This window comes from Candoia aspera, chromosome 1 (genome assembly GCF_035149785.1).
Source record: "Candoia aspera isolate rCanAsp1 chromosome 1, rCanAsp1.hap2, whole genome shotgun sequence".
Classification (NCBI taxonomy): domain Eukaryota; kingdom Metazoa; phylum Chordata; class Lepidosauria; order Squamata; family Boidae; genus Candoia; species Candoia aspera.
Genome location: NC_086153.1, coordinates 311621191 through 311641990, shown reverse-complemented (window position 1 = coordinate 311641990; position 20800 = coordinate 311621191). Strand labels below are relative to the sequence as shown.

At 40.1% G+C, this 20800-nt stretch overlaps 1 protein-coding gene across 1 annotated transcript in view; it reads right to left on the bottom strand.

Moving 5' to 3' along the window:
• Nucleotides 1-20800, bottom strand: part of WDR25 (WD repeat domain 25) — a 90100-nt gene that overhangs the window by 17495 nt on the left and 51805 nt on the right. Inside the window, exon 4 of the mRNA XM_063290323.1 lies at nucleotides 11024-11154. Within this exon, the coding sequence (XP_063146393.1) occupies nucleotides 11024-11154 (131 nt within the window). The remainder of the gene's footprint in view (nucleotides 1-11023; nucleotides 11155-20800) is intronic.

Below are 20800 nucleotides of genomic sequence, written 5' to 3'. Positions count from 1 at the left end.
TTTCATTGCTGATTGAGGTAGGCCAAAAATATAAAAGAATTAGGTTTTTCAGAAAACTTTTTGTCTAAAAATCACACAAAATGTGACTATGTGTATCAATGAAATTAAAAAGCAAGAGGATTTATTTGCTAGAATACTGGCCCTACCCTCTTTTTTTTTTACTCCCTTATTTTCTGGACAAGCTGTTGCCCAATCTTGGAAACGTATAAAGCAAGTGACAGCTGTAGCATTTTCCAAAATTTCACATACTCTTTCTCAGACTTTTGTGGAGTTGCCAAGGACTGAATTAAAAACTGTCTACCTCAGGGCTCTCAACCTTGTGGTCCACGGGCTGCATGTGGCTTTCTAAGTCCTTTTCTGAGGCCCACAATACTTTGTAGGCACTTACACTGCCCGGAAGGCCAGGGCACCAAGGAAGTCCATGGGAAGTTCTCCTGGAAGAAGAGCAGCAGAATGGTTCATCTCAGCTGGCCTCAGCAGATCTCCCAGGAACAGCAGTTCCCGTTGGCCAGGCTACTTTGTCAGAAACCTCTTGCAGCAAGCAGCACCACCTTCTGGAAACCCTCACCCACTCTGGTGCTCTGTCACTGCACCAAGTCTCTGGGCTGGGACAGCAAGGGGGCCCAGCTAGGGCAGGGCAGACAGGGGCAGCCCAAGGGAGAGGCAGCAGCCAAGGAGGAGATCCAGACCTGGCTGCCTGCTGTCTCTGCTGGGCAAGAAATGGGAAAGATAGTGGGCCAGCAAGCAAGATGTGTTTGTTATACAAAGGATAGAAGGAAGGATGCAGCCAGACAAGCAAGCAAGCAAGGTAGGGAGGAGGGGAGGATTTGGACAGTTCTTGAATGGGTTTCTTAGATTCTGTCATTCTACATATGATCTTGAAAAAAATATATTTTTTATTTTATTAAATTTTAGATATCAAACTAATAAAAACACCAAATATAGTGTTCTGGTTAATGTAAAACACTGCCAGCTAAAAGTGAAATGGCTATGTTTCACAGCTCTTTTTCACAAGTAGTGTTTTGAAGTTAAAAATAGCCTATTTAATAGATGTATGTTTAATGGCATATTATTATACTTCTCATTTTCTTCAATGTTTCACTAACTAGAGACTTTGAATCAATGTAAGAATAGACTTCAGAGTTGCAGCCTTCAGGCTAATGAACTAGTCCTAATGTGGCACTCAAGACAATTTAAATTTGAGATTCCTGGTCTATATGCAAGTTAAGTTAAGATGGTTTGCAATCTTTTAGCACTACTTTACAGCATGTGTGTAAGGATTGCCTACCCTAATAGACTCAGACCCACAAGCAGGAACTTAATGATATCTGATTTATTAAAGAATAGTATGCAAATACAGAGAAAGCTGAGAATGAGCAAAAGCGTGCCAAATACAAACTAAAAACCCTCGGCACAAACGTAATCCCTCCCCTCGCCCAGCCGTTTCAAACTCCCCCCCCCCCCCCAGGTGCTGGTAACCGTTTCTGCTGATGTCCTGGGAAAGAAACCTTGAACACACGAGATAACCCAAACACATTCCAATCCAGCTGCAAACAGATAACAATCCCATGAGACAGAATCCTCCTCTCCTCCCAAAGGAAACACGCATCAGCAAAATGACATGCGAAACGTTACGATGCAGCAGTAACATTGGAACAATGAACATGACAATGTGTTCAGCCAATGGCAAAAACTTTTAAATGTGACAAATGCATGGGATCTTTATCCAGAAAAGTGCCTTCTATCATATCAAAATCAGATCTACAGCAAAGGCAACTATGTGTTCTGAAATATTAAATATAATAAACAGAAGTGTAACTCCATGTTGGGGCTAAATGACAGCATCCTTCATGGGAATGACAATGAGGCAGTCAGTCTCAAAAACTAATAAGAACCTGGCAGCATACAGAAGTTTATCAAAGTGATGTTTTGGTTATCTTTGTAATAAAGCCAAAGTTAGAGCAACTCTGAAGGAGTTCTGTTGCTTTGATGACAGATGTACTTTTCCTCCTAGGAACTCTGGATATGCTATTATAAGAGAAGGCAACTTTTTTTCATCTGAGGGACAGGACACACACTTTACTTATTTCATGGGAGAACTATGAAAAATCTAGCCACTGAAATATGGTCATTTGGTACCAAATTTCAGTGGTAGGAACTTGTGGCTATTCCAGGGACTGTAGAAAAGAAACCTCAGAGCCACATGCAGCCCACAGGTTGCCCACATCTTTGCTGATGGATCCAAGGACTGGAAGTTGGTTGGGAAGGGAACATGGCAGCATTTTGCTTCTTCTAAATTTAAAAATGTATATTATTTCATGCTGGAAAGACAAGCACCAGCCTTTGGCATCATCTTTATTTACAAGAAGGCCTCTAGGGCCATACAGGCCCCAAAAGCATTCTTAGAAAATATAAATAGTGGGTAACATTTTATGCTGCTACTTCATTGTTTGGAAGGGTGTCCATCAGCCAAGAAAAACTAGATAAAGCTAAGATGAGAGGTGAAGTACATGGCAGGGAGTTTGCTTTCAAATAAATTAATGATTATGGTTGGAGTCCATCAGTACCACATTCACTACCCCTGAATTGTAACGTTGGCTTCTCTCTGACAACCACACACACACAGAGGAAATGAAGGAGCCTTTATTTCTGAGCCTGTAATTTTTTTTTTCCTTCTTGCATCCATGCCAGAGGAGCAGAGTGATAGTATCTCCTTTTGTGGAGTCCTTGGTGCTCTCTGAGCCTTGTTGTTTTCTTGCAGACGTTTCATTGCCAGACTAGGCAACATCTTCAGTGCAAAGAGCAGCCTAATCAAGGAACTATTAACCCAGGCAATCAACCAAGCAGCAAACAACAGCCCAATCAAAGAACTCCCAAGGAGAGAACAACACCCCTACCAAAACAAGCAGGGCAAGCCACAGTATATAAACTGAGAGCAGGGCCCACTCCCTCTTTGCACTGAAGATGTTGCTGAACATTTTGACTGGAGACAGTTCAACAAACATCATACTTTCAACTGGGAAGCTGTGACCAAGCCAAATCCAAAATCTAGAGGGAATTCCTGGAAGCTTGGCACTCAGAAAGTTAGTCATCAACAGGCACATAGAGGTAAACAACATTTACATACCATTCAAAAGAGACAATTAAAAAGCTAGAAGGAAACAAAAAGACCAGAACACATCCTTGCCAACAATCAACACCCAGATAAGCAAAAATTAACACCAGGATTAACACCAGACAGACAATCAAGCAGTAAACAACAGCCTAATCAAGGAACTACCAAGGAGAGAACAACACCCCCACCAACACTGTCAGGGCAAACTATTGTATATAAACAGAGAGCAAACTCCACTCCCTTCAAGCACTGAAGATGTTGCCTAGTCTGGCAATGAAACGTCTGCAAGAAAACAACAAGGCTCAGAGAGCACCAAGGACTCCACAGTTCAACCCTGAGCTACAAATATTTGCTTTGATTAGTATCTCCTTTTATCTTTAAATAAATCAGATTTCGCTGTAATATCTAAAGTAAGTAGTTTAAAAGTAAATGTGAACACTCACTCTCCCCTAAAGGTTGTGATCAGGACAAAGTATAATTTGGAAATTTGAACTTACGTATGTAACACTAAACCATGGCATTATGTTCAAGGGGATCTCAAAATATGTTTTTATCCACTGTTACTGGACCAAAATGGCCTAGATGGCCAACTAAATCAATGCACATGGATGTATTTCATTTAGGAAAACAAAAGTTCTGGGCTTCTGTCCTTAAATTAGGGGGCTGATGAGCACAAAGGGTGAACAGTAAGCTAGATAAGGCCAGCAAGAAATATGAATTGGCCACAATTAGCTATCCTAAAATTTTAATCAAACTAGTATGAAGCTTTTCATTAGGAAAAAGAAAAAAATGTTACCACATATACTCTGTAACTCTGAATCTAATTATGTTACTCCCTCTGGTTCTAGGATTATCAGCAGGTATTAGTCAGAAACTTTCAAGCATGTCTTCACCTATGATAAGGACTAGATATTTTCATTCATTTTCTGAATGAAACTTACCGTTCTCATTAACCTCTCTCAAATTCATCCTTGTGGAATTATAGAGTAAATATGAGTTTTCTAGTAAACTAAAGTAAGCAAAAATCAAAGACTGGTAAAATTGCCAACACATATGAGAAAAAGGAGAGATTGATTTTTTAAAATTATACAGACTCAGAGAGTTATCAGCTGCTCTTCTGAGTTAAGTGGTAAACAGAAAGCCTTAAAAATGCAGTTTAAGGGAAAACAGGATCCAAGCTTTAGCATGTATATAAGAAAAAATTATTTTATGGATCATTCAAAGTGAGAAAGCACCACCTAAAATACATATATTATAGGACAGGCACTCTATGTGTGTATCACAGTGGCAAAGCAACTGGGAAGTCACCAGGCAGCACTTTCCAAATTAAAGGTAAATTGAGCACATTTATAATAATTGTTTTTATGAGATTTTAATGTTTATATTTGGAGCCTGATTTTATTGTAAACCGCCCAGAGTCCCTCTTTTGGGGGAGATGGGTGGTGGCTAAATTTAAATAAATAAATAAATGGTGACATCCCAATTATGAAATACCAGGCAGAACATTTTTTCCTCCCATTCCATGACTGTAAGGATATGAGAATGGAAAAAGAAAAGAGGAAAATGTGCTTCCTGCTTTGCACAATCAGATTCAATATAATTGTGGAAAATAAATAAAATCTGAAATAGATATAAACTGAAATATCATGTGCTACAGAGCCGCAAGAATTCAGGCCTGGTGATTTATGACTAATCAAATACATCTTTCAAAGAAGAAAAAAATAGTGGAAAAAAAAAGCTTGATACTTTAGCATTCTGCAACTTTCATAGAAATTATTAGGCTACAATGTAGACTTAGTAGTAGCAGTAGTAACAGTAGTCTAGCAGTATGTGAAAAGAAAGAGGGCCAACATAACAGCAAAGCAAAACTAAACAAAACATTTTTTTTTTAAAGGGAAAGGCAAAACACAAAATGGTATTCAGTTAAATGGATTGTATGAAAAAATGTCAGCTGATTCATACATTGCTACAATGCATGTCACTTAGCTGCGTTAGTGATCAGCAGCAGCATGGGGTGGGGGGGCCGGGGGCTGCAGTCTTCACTCCTCTTGCTGTATTTCTTATTGATTAATTTGCTTTTATTCCATCAGCTATTGAAATCTTGCAGTGACATGAAGAAAGAAGGATTAGCCAGCCACTGATACTTGCCTGCCTAAACACCAATATGTCCAAGCAAGAGGAGAACTTTGCTCACCGCCAAGGGTTAAATAAAGTACAACAGAGAACAGACATCATTGGAAGAGTGGGAAAAAGGAAAAGGTTGAGATAAGACTTGAGTGCTTGCGTATGTGTATGTTCAAATGCACACATGCATATATATGCCTACTGTGTACTTGTAGACGGGTGACGTTTTTTTTTATTTCAAAGCTAAAATTTATTTAACATAATTTAAATATAGGTAAACAATTTAATTCAGTGTACATATTGTGCAGGGTGAAAGCATGATCTACCTAAATTATTTGTGTTTTCAGTCAAGACATGGCACCATCAATATACCTACATGTACATCCCATCCCCTGTTCAAGCAGGAGCCACAAGTCCAGAAGGCACCTCAAGTCATGGACCTGCTTCTACAGGGCTAGTGCTTCCCCATCAAGACTCACTACTAGAAACTCCCACGCATACTTATGGGCAAACAGTAACTCCATCTTGCTACCATTCAGCTTTAACCTGTTCTCTCCCATCCAGATCCTCACAGCCTTCAGACGCTGGGATAAGATCTCATTTATCTCATCAATGCGGCCCAGGTTAGCAATGCAAAGCTGAATATCAAGGAGATACTGATGATACTGCACCCCAGATTGACAGGTGATCTCACCCAGCAGTTTCATGGAGATATTAAAGAGTTGGAGGAAGAGAACCAACCCTTGTGGCACCCCGCAAATTATGAGCCACTGAGTCAACCTCTCTTCTCCTACCATTTCTGACTGGATCCAGGCACTAAGGAAGGACTGGAACTACTGTAAAACAATGCCCCCAATCCCCAGCCCACAAAGCCAGTCCAGAAGAATACCATGGTCAACGGTACTGAAAGCTACTGATAGGTTTAATAGGACCAGGACAGACATACCCGTTCCACCCGGTCAGGCAGAGAGGGCATGTTACGGACCCTGTCCATGAGAGATTGTCAATTGGTGGGGTCCAGGAAGACGGCTTCCTCTGCCATGGCCCCCGCCATGTGGAACACATTACCCCCAGAGGTGAAGTAGGCCCCTACTCTCCCGGCCTTCCGAAAGGGAGTGAAAACCTGGCTTTGCTACCTCGCTTAGGGTGGGAGGGGGGATAGTCAATCATGGGGGTGGTTGGCGCTGTGATGTGGCCCTGAGGAATTTATATTTTATATAAATTTTAAATATATTTTATATTTATATTTTTATGATGTACTTGTTTTTATTATTTTAATCTCGTTATTTTAATTGCATTGTAAACTGCCCAGAGTTGCTTGCGAGATGGGTGGTGCAGAAATGGTAGAAACAAACAAACAAATAAATAAATAACTACCCCCATCCAGATCTCAACAAATACAGTCCACCAGTGTGACCAAAGCCCGGCCCTAAATCCTGAGGGTGCCATTTCATCTAGGGCACCCTACAGTTGAACCCTGAAAGAATGAAGAAGTGGCCTTGGGAAGGGGAAAAGGAGAATAAGCCATTAAGGGAGGGGAAAAGGTTACTCAGTTTTGAGAAAGAGGAAAGTTAGAGAAAGAGACTTAAAACAACCACATCTTGATTTTGTTAAGTATAAGACAGAGTTCCGTTCATCTGCGTGTGGACACTTAATTTAGAATTTGCAGGTCGGATACCAAAGAAAGAGAACACCAAAGGAGATGCCAGGTTGCTGGTAAATCTTAAGCAAGGTTTATTATGGAATGCACCCAAATACTTACAGCTTCAGGAGGATACGACCCCAAACAGCCAGGTGAGCCCAAACAATGAGGAAGGTTCATGTTCTAGAACTCAACTCACAAGGAAGCTGGGAAAAAGGGGTAGATCTTATGGCCCCTTTTCCCCCACCCTTTGGAATCCTCACCTCAGTTCTGGGATGAGTATCGAGGGGAAATTAATATTTGTATTTACATTCATTGAAGAGGAAGAGATTACAAGAAAGTAAGCAAGTATACAATGGGGGAATACACATTAAAGGGAATGCCTTAGAGTACACAATGGGGGAACACCCATTGAAAGGAATGCTGGCCCTTAAGAAAGCCTTTAGGGTCAAACTGATGAGGGTCTTTGTCAGCAGCACAAGCTGGCCAAGGGTGCTAATTAACCTGTGGCTAGCACCTTTTAGGGAAGTGCTGTGCTGAAGAACAGCTCAGGAAGAGATAGCTTGTTTAAGCAATCTTTCCCTTCTGCAAGGGGGAGAAATTTGGGAAGGAAAAAAGGGTAAAAGGTAAAAAATACAAGTTAGGCAGTCGACATAGGACACATGGTAAAGAGAAATTCCAACAGATCTTCAAGATTATTATTATACTATTACACCCTACTTTATTATTATACCCTACAAAAACAAAAAGCATTTGTGAAATCCCTGCTGCTTTTGTTTCTTGACCTTGCCAAGCTCAAAGCACTGACAGTCCTTTACATTGTCTCTACAAACTTTGCCGAGAGCCAGTTTGGTCTAGTGGTTAAGCCAACAAGCTAGAAACCAGGAGATTGTGAGTTCTAGTCCCACTTTAGGCATGAAAGTCGGCTGGGTGACCTTAGGCCAGTCACTCCCTCTCAGCCCCAGGAAGGAGGCAATGGCAAACCACTTCTGAAATCTCGCAAAGAAAACTGCAGGGACTTGTCCAGGCAGTTGCTGAGAACCAGACACAATTGAATAGCAGGAAAAAAAAAAAACCTTTGCTAAAATAGAAAGCTTGAATCTAGAGAGGTACTCCTGTACCACAGCCTCCCTCAAAGCTGCCAGAAACACTCTCTCCCACGAGGAGGCACTGATAATCTTCCAGATCCAGAAAATAAACCCCCTTCTGGGCACACAAAGAAGCCATGAGGGACACTGGTTTAGGCTACAAACAGCAGAGGACATCCTTGAGAGCATCTTATTTATTTCCTCAGTGAAGTAGATAGGATAGAGGTCAAGATGAATCCCAGATAACCTGGCAAGATGTCCCAGTCTCCACACTAGATCCTAACCAAGTGGAATCCAGACTCAAGCAAATCTGAGTGACTTTATCAGAAAAACAGTATACCTGTTTTGCTATTAAAACATATCCTTATCTCCCTACCCATCTACTACTAACAATTCACTCTTCACAGAGAAGATCCATGTTTCAACATACATATCCTGCTAAGTGACATGAATTGCATAATATTAGAATTAATCTGACTGCAAATAATTGTATCCGAAACACTGAAAAGATTAGCATAGATATTTGGATGAAGAGGTCCTTAAATCAAAAATATTGTAAGAATATAAAAAGTAAAAACTTGAAACAAGAGAGATTTAAAGTTAAATAGGATGTAAAAATATTATTAATAGAGAAAAAACTCAGAAATCATACAAAAAAGGGTTTTGAAACTTCCAAGTTGAATATTGATAGAAAATCCAGTGGGAGCAGCAGTGTGGATTTTACTAAGGCTGACAGAAATGCCAGAATATTCAAAATATGTGGTTAGAGCAGACAAGTTCTTTCTTATGATTATAATCTCTCTATGGATATTAAAGCACCAAAATGTTAGTTCTTAAAATAACTTACATCATATTCAATTGCCTTAGACTATTCTCTGGGGAACCTGATCACTGCCCTTTACTACAATGATAGACTGCTATTATTGCTTAATTAGTCAGTTTCCTTTTATATGCAATCTCTTATTTTATTATATAACTTATGAAATAATAGTTAATTATCACCTTCTGTGCAGTACTTCCTGTAAATTGGACATTATATGTTCTGTAACAGTGCATCAATATCATGACTGCTTGGAAGAAAGTCCCACTGTGTTTAATCAAATTTTCCCTCGGTTAAACAGAGTGGTCTTTTGAATCAAACTTCATGATGGTAGATCCAGACTCTAACATCAGAAATCCATAAATAAATGTTAAAGGTTCTTGCAGGTGAACAGGAAAAAAAAAACAGCAGACAGTTTTTAAAAATCACAAATTGCTGCTCATTTTCAGGTTCAGGCTGGGTTACGAGACTGAGACGGCATTGATCGCACTCTTAGATGACCTCTGGCGGGAGTGGGATGGGGGCAGTGCATCCATCCTTGCTCTTCTTGACCTCTCAGCGGCCTTCGATACCATCGATCATGGTATCCTTCTGGACCGGCTTCGGGAGTTGGGGGTGGGCAGCACAGTATTGTGCTGGTTCTCCTCCTTCCTCCGGGGTCAGTTCCAGTGGGTGTTGATAGGGGGGGAGAGGTCCAGCCCACATCCCCTTCTTTGTGGGGTGCCTCGGGGGTTGGTTCTCTCCCCTCTCCTATTTAACATCTACATGAAGCTGTTGGGGGAGGTGATCCGATGGTTTGGGGTGAGGTAACATCAATATGCTGACGATACCCAGCTTTATATCTCCACCCCTGGCTGCCTGAGTGATGCCATGGATGTCCTGACCCAGTGCCTGGAGGCTGTAAGGGCCTGGATGGGGTGCAACGGGCTTCAGCTCAACCCAAGCAAGACTGAGTGGCTTTGGGTTTGTGGGCCTTCTGGTGACAAGGTTTTTCCATCATTGGTCTTGGATGGGGTTGCACTGCCCCAGACGGACCTGGTGCGCAATCTGGGGGTCCTCGTAGACTCATGGCTCCTGCTTGAAGAGCAGGTGGCAGCCGTGGCTAGGAGGGCCTTTGTACACCTTCGGGTTGTGCGCCAGTTGCCCCCATTCCTGGACCGGGCGGCTCTACTCACTGTCACTCATGCCCTCGTGACCTCCCGTCTGGATGACTGCAACGCGCTCTACATGGGGCTGCCCTTGAAGGGCATTCGGAAGCTTCAGCTGGTGCAGAATGCAGCTGCATGGGTAGTAAGTGGAGTTGGATATTCGACACACGTAACACCGCTGCTACAGGTGCTGCATTGGTTGCCGGTGTGCTTCCGGGTGCAATTCAAGGTGCTGGTTGTCACCTTTAAAGCCCTTCATGGCTTGGGACCGGGTTACCTAAGGAACCACCTTCTCCCAGTTGTTTCTACCCGTCCAATTCGATCTGGTAGATTGGGCATGCTACGGATCCCGTCGGCCAAAGAATGTCAGTTGACGGGGACTAGAAGGCGTGTCTTTTCAGCCATAGCGCCTGCCCTCTGGAATATTCTTCCCTCAGCGATCAGGATGTCCCCAACCCTGTTGGCCTTTCGTAAGGCCATGAAGACCTGGTTATGTGCCCGGGCCTGGGGCCTTGAGTGTGGTAATGTTTCTTGGTTGTATTGACATCTTACATTGTTCACTTGGCAGCCATGTATATTTATTTTGTATTGTAATTGTTTTAATTGTAATTGTTTTATGGTTTTATGGTTTTTATTGTTGTGAGCCGCCCAGAGTCACTGGTTGAGATGGGCGGCTATAGAAATTGAATGAATGAATAAATAAATAAATAAATAAATGATGCCTTACTAATAAATCGGTTTCTATGGGTGAAAATTACTTTTTAATAGATATCACAACTCCCAGAATATGCACAGCAGTAGAGTGATGATGAAATTAAATATAAAAGAGACTGATCAAACATGCTCCTACTTTTTTTCTCCTTTGTCCACTTTTTGTTTTAGAGAGAATGCATCAAGAATTTTAGCTGTTTGCTTTTACAACACAGTGCAAAAAAGTAGAAAAAATAATCATGTTCCCATGCGATTTCAACAGAAAATGGCAATTGTCCTCTCCAAAACAAAATAATTACCTACCCACATACATTTATTCTTTCCAGGATGCTTATCAAGCAAGTACAAATAATTTGGTTTCTATTTTATTTTTACCTTAGAAGACCTTATATCCCAGGCTTTAACTTCTGGACTGAATCCTCCACAAACAAAAACATTGGGATCAAGAGGATGAAATATCAGGGTGCTGATTCGAAATTCACTCCTGCTGCTAAAAAGCTGTGCTCCTAAAATAACAACAGAAGGAACATCAAGATTGATTTTATTGGAAGAGTTTACACTAGTGTACACAGTATTCCCATATTGTAAGCTAAATGGAATATTATAATGGTAAAATAAATATGAGAGCATTCATTAAAGGCTTCAGTGCAAGACTTTTGAATAATACAGAATGATTTCACATGAGTAAAATTTAGAGGAGGCACATTCATTTGAATTTTGTCACTTCTGTTCTTATTTCTGTAAACACCATCAATTTACAGAATATTTCAGGACAGTTCCTGTCTTCTGAGGATCTTACAATGTAAAATTTGACACAAGAAAAATAAAAAAGGAAACCACTGTTTATACTCCTCAGTTCCTCCAAAACAGTTCAAAGACAAGCTGCAATCATTTTATCTGACCTTAAAAAAACCGAACACTATGAACTATCCGAGGGACCATCTCTCCCCAACTACATCAGCCTGAACCATTAGATCTGGCAGAGAAGGCATGTTGCAGGTGCATTCCACTAGGGGCTTACATTTGGTGGGTCCCAGGAGGCAGGCCTTCTCTGCCATGGCGCCCGCCTTATGGAATATTCTCCCCCAATCCCGAAGTTAGGTTAGCTCCATCCCTGTTAATGTTTCCAAAGTCCCTCAAACCTGGTTATGTCACTAGGCCTGGGGGTCCCAGGGAACCAAACACATTCTTAGATGGCTCCACTGTGATTGATATATTCACTTTCTCCATATCTTGTGGTTTTTAGATTTTTTATAATGATTGTTTTTATATACTTGTTGTTTTTTATATACTTGTTGTCCACCACCCAGAGTCTCTTTTTGTGAGATGGGCGGCCATATAAATGTGACCGATAGATAGACAGACAGACAGACAGACAGACAGAACTAATCAGTGCTCTCCTCCCACTGACTGGTAAAAAAGTGCAACAGAAGTTATTCAATCACTGCCCAGCCTGTAAGGTACCACAGATTCTGAAGCAACAAAAATCACCTCACTCCATGTAAAAGGAGTATTAAACAAATTGTTGGTGCTCCCATGCACATGTTTAGTTCATGTCAAGCACATTTCTCTGATCATTTGTCAAAAAAATTAACATCTGAGGGGTTATTATGAGGAACATCCAGATGCATAGCTGCCTTTTCTCTTAAATTTGAAATCCTCTTTCAAGCTGCAAAAGTGAAAGGATAGCATGTTAGTATTTTTGTAGCCAGCAATACCAATAACTATGGTCGAATGCTGCTATGGCAACTGCAACAGGGGACAGGGAGAGATACATACTAAACCATGTCTACAGACGCCAGAATCAGGAAGCTGAAGTTAAGAGCCAGGACACAGAGTGAAAGAAGATTCCCACCCATGGAAAAATTGAACCGCCCTCTAGTTCTGTAGAACTGCAGTGTTGCATAAGAAAAGATCAGTTTTGCTCTGGTTTCCAACAAATCAGTGTGGTACAAGAAAAAAAAGGTTTCAGATAATACTCCTACTGTTGTAGGAACACTGGGGTTTGGAGTCATCCAGGGCCCAACTAGGAATAGTGGCCACACTCCGGATTTGGTGTTCTGGTCGGAGCACTGCTTATGTGATCTGGAACTGGTGGACCTATCTTTGGTCCCCCTGTCATGGTCAGATCGTGCCCTGGTGGTTATGAGCTTCTCCAGGGCCACACCCTTCCGCAGGGAGGCAGGACCTATTAGATCAGATCGCCCCCAGTGAGTGGTGGACCCAGTTGGGGTCTCCTTCTGGGTAAGGAGGATTTGGGGGTGTACCTGCAGGGGCATGCTGAGGAACTTGCGGATTTTCTGACAGATAAAGTCACTCAGATTCATTCCCAGTTGGATGCCAGCTGTCCTAACAGTGAGACACACACTGAGACGAGGAGTAGTTCTCTAGTGTTTATTACAGCTACATAAACAGAATCCTAACAAACTGAATAAGCGTGGGAAAAACCCATACATATAAACCCCAAAAGCTAAGGCGGGCCTGATCTGTGTCTCTTTGAATGGCTGCTTAATTCCTCAGTACTACGCATGCGTTTTCCCCCCTGGATAGAGGCCCCCTCCTGCTCACCGTCATTACTCATGACACCAGCATGGATAATAGTCCAGTGGAGATGCCTAGGGTAGTTTCTTGCCCGGTTATCTGGGAACACTTTGGCCCTGTTGCCCCTGAGGAAGTGGACAGGATCTTAGGGACTGTGAGCTCGGCCACTTGTGTGTTGGATCCACATCCCTCCTGGCTAGTAAAAGCCTCTTGGGAGATGACATGTGGATGGGTACTGGTGGTGACGAATGCATCTCTGAAGGATGGGGTTGTACCCCAGCCTATTAAAGAGGCTGTGGTTTGCCCCCTCCTAAAGAAGAATAGGAGGCCAAAGGTATATAAAATGAGAACATGAGAGTAGAGCAGAGGTGCTAGAAGAAAAGAATTTGAAGGCAAAGTCAAATTCCAGGGCCCCACTCAGCTGAATGAGCAGGAGAGCTGCTCAAAACACAGTAAGGTTGATTTATCGCATTTGGAAAAAAATGTACAGTACCATTAAAGGGGATGGGCTTTTTATATTTAGAATCATATCACCGGTTCACCTATTACAAGAAAAAAAAGTAGGCAGGAATGACATTATAGAAGTTATAAAAATGCCAAGATTAGAAGTTTGAAAGACAATCAGGAAGCTACGAAAAATTACATGAAGACATGACATTACACAGCACATCTGGCTGCAAAAGAACATTAAGATGCATAGCAGAGGAAACCTCAGCTATTAAAAATTTTTAAATAAAAATAATACAGAATTTCAAACAAAGAAATTCAGGAAGTAGCACAAATGAAAAGGTGATAAAATGTATTCAGTGTAGTCACAGACTCTGTCCTATGGTGGGCTATGAAATTAAACTAGCCTAAACCTACTCTGTAATCAAAATTGTAGTTATGAAATTACTTAAAGGTGGCACTAAATGCATTTTGCCAGCTTGTAAATAGTTATTACTGTATCATATTGTCTCTGCAGCAAGATACTGCAGTTTAACAGATAAAGTGGACATCTTTGAAATAACATTATAGCACTAGAATATTGTGCCCCTACCTGGATCCCTTCAAATGTGTTGGACTAAAGATCTTATCATTTCCAGCATGCATGACTGTGGGAAGGCACCAGGCTGGTAATAGCTGTCTTAGAATAATTTGTTGACAGGGAAGGGGAATATGGCATCAACAAAGAATCTTAAGTTTTTTGTACCTAGGATATTAAGGACATGTAGAATAATTCTGAAACAGAGAGAGAGTAAGTAAGAGAAAAGCAGGATTATGCAACAGATGTCCAAAGGTAAAAAGGGAGCATAACAGAAAAAAATGAACAACATTGTGAAAGGTGACTAAAGAAAATAAGCATTAAAAAGCTTTATATATTTGACATCAAGGATGGAGGGTGGAGCTATTAAACCAATGATCTGCTCTGAAGGATCTTGTGAATTTCCATTTCTTTTTCAACCAGAAACCTGCACAAATAGAACAAAAGGAGTGTACAATGGACAATAAATTTTAGTCAGTCTTCCACTATGCTACTGCAGTTCAAGGGAATATTGCACATTTGAGAGAATTAAATAAGGTAAATTATGCAAATAACCATCATGTACACTACTGAACAACATTTAAGCAATGTCTCCCATAAGAGTCGGAAGCTATCTCATTAAATGAAACCACTGGACTTCTCTTCTTTAAGAAAACAATAAAAGGTGCAATATATTTGTTAGCAAATCTCCATAGATGAAAATCTATTTTGTTGCTGATTTAGGAGATGGCGTGGGAGGGACACTGAATTTTTCTCTTAAATCAAATAAGGATTTGCATATACTCTCAAGTAAGGCATTGGCTGTTCCCATGGATACATTCTTTTCTAAATTTAATTGTATGTGATAATCTTCACAGAATCCTGTGGCTTAATACCAATTGCCTTTATAAACAACCCTCCTAGTGCTGTAAATTAATGCCACAGGAAATTCAGCTATGTGGATTTGAATTTTATCTTCTGTTCAGTGCCATTATATTTATTAAATTAATAATGTTAAGGTGGGAAAGCAAATATATTTTCAGTATTTTCATTGCGTTTATATTTCGAGAAATAATACGTATTATGAATGTGTTGTCTATAGGAAAGCCTTGTTTTTCTATAAAGTGTGCTTACAGGGCTAAGATGGAAAACATTTCCTAATATGCAATAATTGGATGTAATGCTTCCCCTTCCCTCTCATAACATGATGAAACTGTCCCCTGGTGATTAAAAGTGCACCTACAAGATCACACTTTTTTATTCTAAGTAATTACATCTGGACTAAGCAGTGAATCCTAGCTCATTACCAAAACAGATTTTAGACTTAATATAAGTATGTTTTGAAAAAAGCAGAGAATCTTTATCTGTCTCTTCTGTGCAACATTAACAAGTTATTTATTTTGAAATCAGAGTTGCAGTATTTCTGATCCTCCTCACCAACATGTGCAAGGGTATCAAGAACCATTACAGTTTTAGTGTGCTTCAATAATTTAATATAATTGTCCTCCCTTGGGAAAACCATGTTCTGGAGCAAAAAGCAGCGGTTTTTCACTGGAGTGCTACAATGCTCAACTAGCGGTATAAGCCATTCCTTCCTAGGTGTGTTAAGTTATTGCCCAGATTCCTGTTGTTTATCAATAGAACCCAGCCACTCTACTATATTCAACCTGACTCTATTTAAAATATTGTTCATTCATTTCATTCATTCAAGGAGAGTCTTGGTTCACAGGAAAACCAATAGTAGTCCTCTTATCTACTAACTAATCTTACATAACTTTAGCTCAACAGTGGGCAATATATGGCCCAGGGTTCCTGGAACTTCTTTCTGCGATCCTTGGATCCTCTGATCATGATTGCTGAAAATTAACAATTTTTTCCTACGCTGATGAAAACTAATGTTAAGTCCTAAAATCGGCATATTGCCATTTAAAAAATAGTCCTCAAACTCCCCTTAAATTTCTTGTCCACCCTCATGCATGTTGTGGCTCCATCTTTGCCACCCTTAGCCCTACCCCATCCCAATGCTAAGTGCAATTTTGGCTACCAAAAGGTTGCCCACCCCTGTTGCATCTGCTCTTAAGATTTCAAACAGATCTGCAGCCTAATTTGGTACTTTGTCACAAGATTAAAATTTCCTGTACAACCAAGGGAAACTGTAATCACAGAGAAGAAATACTTACAACAGAATTAATCAAATTTGTGGCAAATAATATTATCAAGGATTAGACATTGGCATGTCTCTAAATACCACTGGCTAGAGAACATCAGTGGGAGATGTCACTGACCTCATCTCTTGTTTGTGGGCCTCCAAAAGGCATCTGATAGGCTACTTTATTTCGTATGGCATAGCAGAATACAGCATTATTGCATAAACGTTCACAGAACAATATATAAAATGTATATAAAATATAAAACATTGGGACAGTAGATTATTTTAAAACATGCAATATGAATAATGAGTAAAATTATAAATAGAATTAAGTTATGTGTGAGCAGCTACTAGAGTGGCTAAGCCTATGACCGAATATCTAGATTGTTTAGCCAAGCTACTGTTGGAGTAGAATACTAGACTAATAAGCTATTAGTCCAGCTCAGCAGAACTGGAGTACAGGAAATTATACACAAGAACTTGTCATCTTCTCTAAATGTAAAATTCAAAATTAGGCTGATCTGGAGTACAAATTCCTGTGAAATCATGCCCTTTGTAGCAAGAGAGATAAGCTGGAAAATGTATACACTATGGTCCAGAAGGTTACAATACCGTAATTTAAACAAAGGGGAATATTTCTAAAAGAAGTACAATAATTGGGAAAGGAAGATAGAGCAGATAAAAAAGCAGTCGACCAAGCCCAAATTATAGGAAGAGAATCAAAGTTTGGCTTTATATGTATCTGAAAAGCTGTAGTTTCTTCTTTGCAGTTACCTATACTCTCCTAGTTACCAAAATGTCTAACTGTCAGGGACCTCAACCTGAAAATATGGAATACTTGCCAGTCAGTATCACTGAGTCTTCGGTGACTGAGGATGCTCAGGGGCAACACTAATGAATGGAAGAAACTAATCCTCAGTAATTAAATGCTACATGTTTAAATATAGCCCAGGAAGAGATTGAAATTGTTATTGATATCCCTGTGACATCTAGCAAAGGAGAAAATGGTGTATCCTACCAGCTTTTGATTTTAGACAATTCTGTAATACTGTACCAGCTGCAAGTCTGAAGCGTACTTTGTTAAGGACAGAAAATGTTTTACAGAGTTTATAATAAAAGTCCAAAAGCTGTTGTGGCCCAAAGCAATCTCAGAACAGAAACAAATATAAAGTATTCAAAGGAAGAGTTCCTAATCCTATTGTCTATTGCCTCTGAAGTCATTATGTAACAGCACCCAAAGGGAGAATGAAAGGTGAGAAAAAGATACCAATTCTTCTCATTTTAAGTTCTGTTTCCATGTTCAGAGAAGATACATGAACATAAAATAACAACAAGCATTAAGAGTAGGGCCAGAAAGCTCCATGGGCTGACATGGAAAAAGCACCCTACGATACCTACCCCAGCAAGTTTTGCAATTATGGACCATTTTACCCCGGAAATCCCATGCTGTCTAAAACAAAACAGAAAATATACCATTTTCCCCTGAAATGTGCAAGGTGACAACTACTCCAGAATCAGATTGCCTTTACATTTTTTAAAAAAAATGAACATTGTTTTAATTGTTTAAATAAAACTCTGCTTTATTGTCTTGTTTTATGACATACTGTTGTCTTATCTATTTTTTCCACTGAAGATTGCTTTTAATTGTTACTTTTTCTGTAACATTTCCTTCAAGAGAAAGTGATAAACATAATTAAATAACATTAGAGTGCTGACATATAAGTCTCAAATTCATGAATGATGTAACAGTATAACCTGCAAGCAAACATTTGCCTGTTTTATTATAGACAATATGAAATTAAAACTACATTTTAAAAAGTTTTTGGCTGACATCCCAGAGATACTTTACCTATTCCCTTCTCTCTTGTCAATAGTGGCATCCTTTTGTCCCTAACCTTTACTGCAATTTCCTTCTGACTTCTCTTTTAACTTAAACCTTTCTACCTCCAACTCAGTTCCTTTTCACTTTCTTCAGAATGAAAGGTGACATTGTGGAATTTTCAAAATGATGTTATAAAAAAGTGCAAACGGGATGGGATCTATATAGATAGATAGACACACAGACATTTATATGTATTTATAGTCAGGGATTAGGAGCTCAGAGATGATGTCTCATATCCAGTTCAGGTAAGACAAGAGATAGTATGTTTTTCACATCCGCCTCCTTGAGAGATATGCAATAAGATGCCTACAGAGCAGTCAAGTCAATTATAAATACTAGCAATCTATTGTTCAATCCTTCGTATTCAAAAAAATTATGTTGATATCTGTGGCCCTACCATGCCCTGAGTACATAGAATGTAATGTTAAAGATGTTGGAGTCCCCAATCTATTTCTGGTCTTCTGTATGTTTGGTATTTGGAAACCATGTTACGAGCAGTTTCACAAACATGGCTGTCATGTTGGGTGTACCTAGTCATATATCATCCATTTACCAGAAGACAAAACTGATGAGGTTACTCCCTAAAAACAGAGCTTATTTTTGCCCTTTTTCTGGACAGCTGATTACACTTTCAGATAAAGTACAGGGCAGCAGCCACCCACCGTTTTAATTCCTAAAAATTCTCTATGGTGTTTGTGGGGCAGAGTTATCTGTAGCAATCAAAAGTAAAATAATTGGCCACTTCACTATAGACTAGTGATTTGCCTTGTGTAATACTAGCTGCTTCACTTGTGTATTATTTACTATCCTGGCAATTACATATGTTTTCAGTACCAAGTCAATATATTTGCATTATTAAAACATCTAACTTCTCAAGTGAATTTAAAGTTCTGACTGTCGATTTATAGCTTTTTTTCTTTCAGATGAGGGCAATTTGAGCAACTACTATTATATCTCTTCTCTATTTACATACTAAATATCCTTTTCTCCAAAAGAGTTTACAGAAACAAAAGTAATTTATTGTTCTTTCACAAAAGCTTTGAGGTGTTTCCATAGCAGTATAATGACAGCTATTTAAAAAAAAACACAATCTAAACTACCTAAAAAAAAACCTTATTCCACATATATTTACAAATATTAGAAATCTGTAAATAATCCATAGCTGTAATCACAAGTAATGCTAGACCAAGTCGTAAGATTGCATCTATCTAAAATATCCTGGTGGGCATACATGCTGATGTGGGATATATTATGAGACCTGGCTAGGAAATGATGGGAATTTAGCCTTGTCAAAAATGTGCCCAGTTAAGTCTCCGTTACCCTCATCAGGTAGACCAGACAGGAAATAAGGCCAAATAAGCTAATTCTACTTTACTGTAAAGCTACATCAACGGAATCTTGCAAGTCTGAAAGTACAATTCTCCCACTGTCACCTTTACAGCCTGAGAACTTAGGGAGGGTCCCTCCTGAGCCTCTTGCTCTGCCCACTCTGCAACTGTGGGCTATGCTCCCTCTTATCTAGGCAGCATCTCTTTGCCCGGTCCCCCAAGGTCATTCCCACATACCATTACAGTTTCAGATCCTCCAACAACTGAATATCTTGGTTGGGGAGGGGACATGGCTGTGATGATAGGGGTGATCTGTGGTGATGAGGAGCATTGCCTGCAGGTGACTGGTTGCCATGGAAGCCTGCAGGTGCTTCTCCATGGAATTGGGCTGTAGGAATAGGATAGGGCTACTACTGGTGCACTGAATTCTTAGCTGCCCAGCAGTGGCCCTTCCCAGGCTCTCCAATATTATCTTGGAGCTTGTATTGAAGCTCCCAGATTGATAATCTTGCGGGTCTTCCATCTCAATGCCCTGGAACAGGAATCTGGTGAGCTCATTAGTTCATGGCCTCCATGGAAACCACGGGCCTGCCCTAAGTAATTCTGGTTTTGACACACACAAGCAGACACATGTTAGAACTGGTCTTTACTTCAGAGCAAATGAGAGATGGAGGATATTGACATCTGTCTTTTTCTGTGGGCAAATCACTTCCTTTTCAAACTGCCCTTATAATAACTCTGGACCTCCATACAGATATTAGGCACTTTGCTTGGTCCTACCAAGATGCACAACAAATCCCAATGGACACCAGAGGACACTGGGATAGTTTCCTGACACCTTGGTGGCTAGTTCCATCTTGGAAGTCCCCCAACTGATAAACCTCCAGAATATGGAGACAGCCAGAGAGCTGGATGAGATTGTTCTGTGAAGCCTCTGCCCAGTCACCAATGATATGCGGCTCCTTGGTTAGGGTAAGGGCAATCAAGTGATTTACAATATTCCCAGAGCAACAGCAGTGGAAACTCCAAGTGCACAAGATCAACCACTGGTAAGAGCTTATCTTCAAGCCTACACATTGGTGGTAACAGTAGCAATGAGTCAATTTTCCTCTGTGCTTATTTCACATATTGCATCTGAAGATTCTCAGCCTTATTCACATGTTACCAAATCCTTTTAGGGAATGATTGCTGGGCTTTTGTTGTAAATTTTTTTGCAGATAAAATTGTCCATATCTGTTCTAGGCTATAT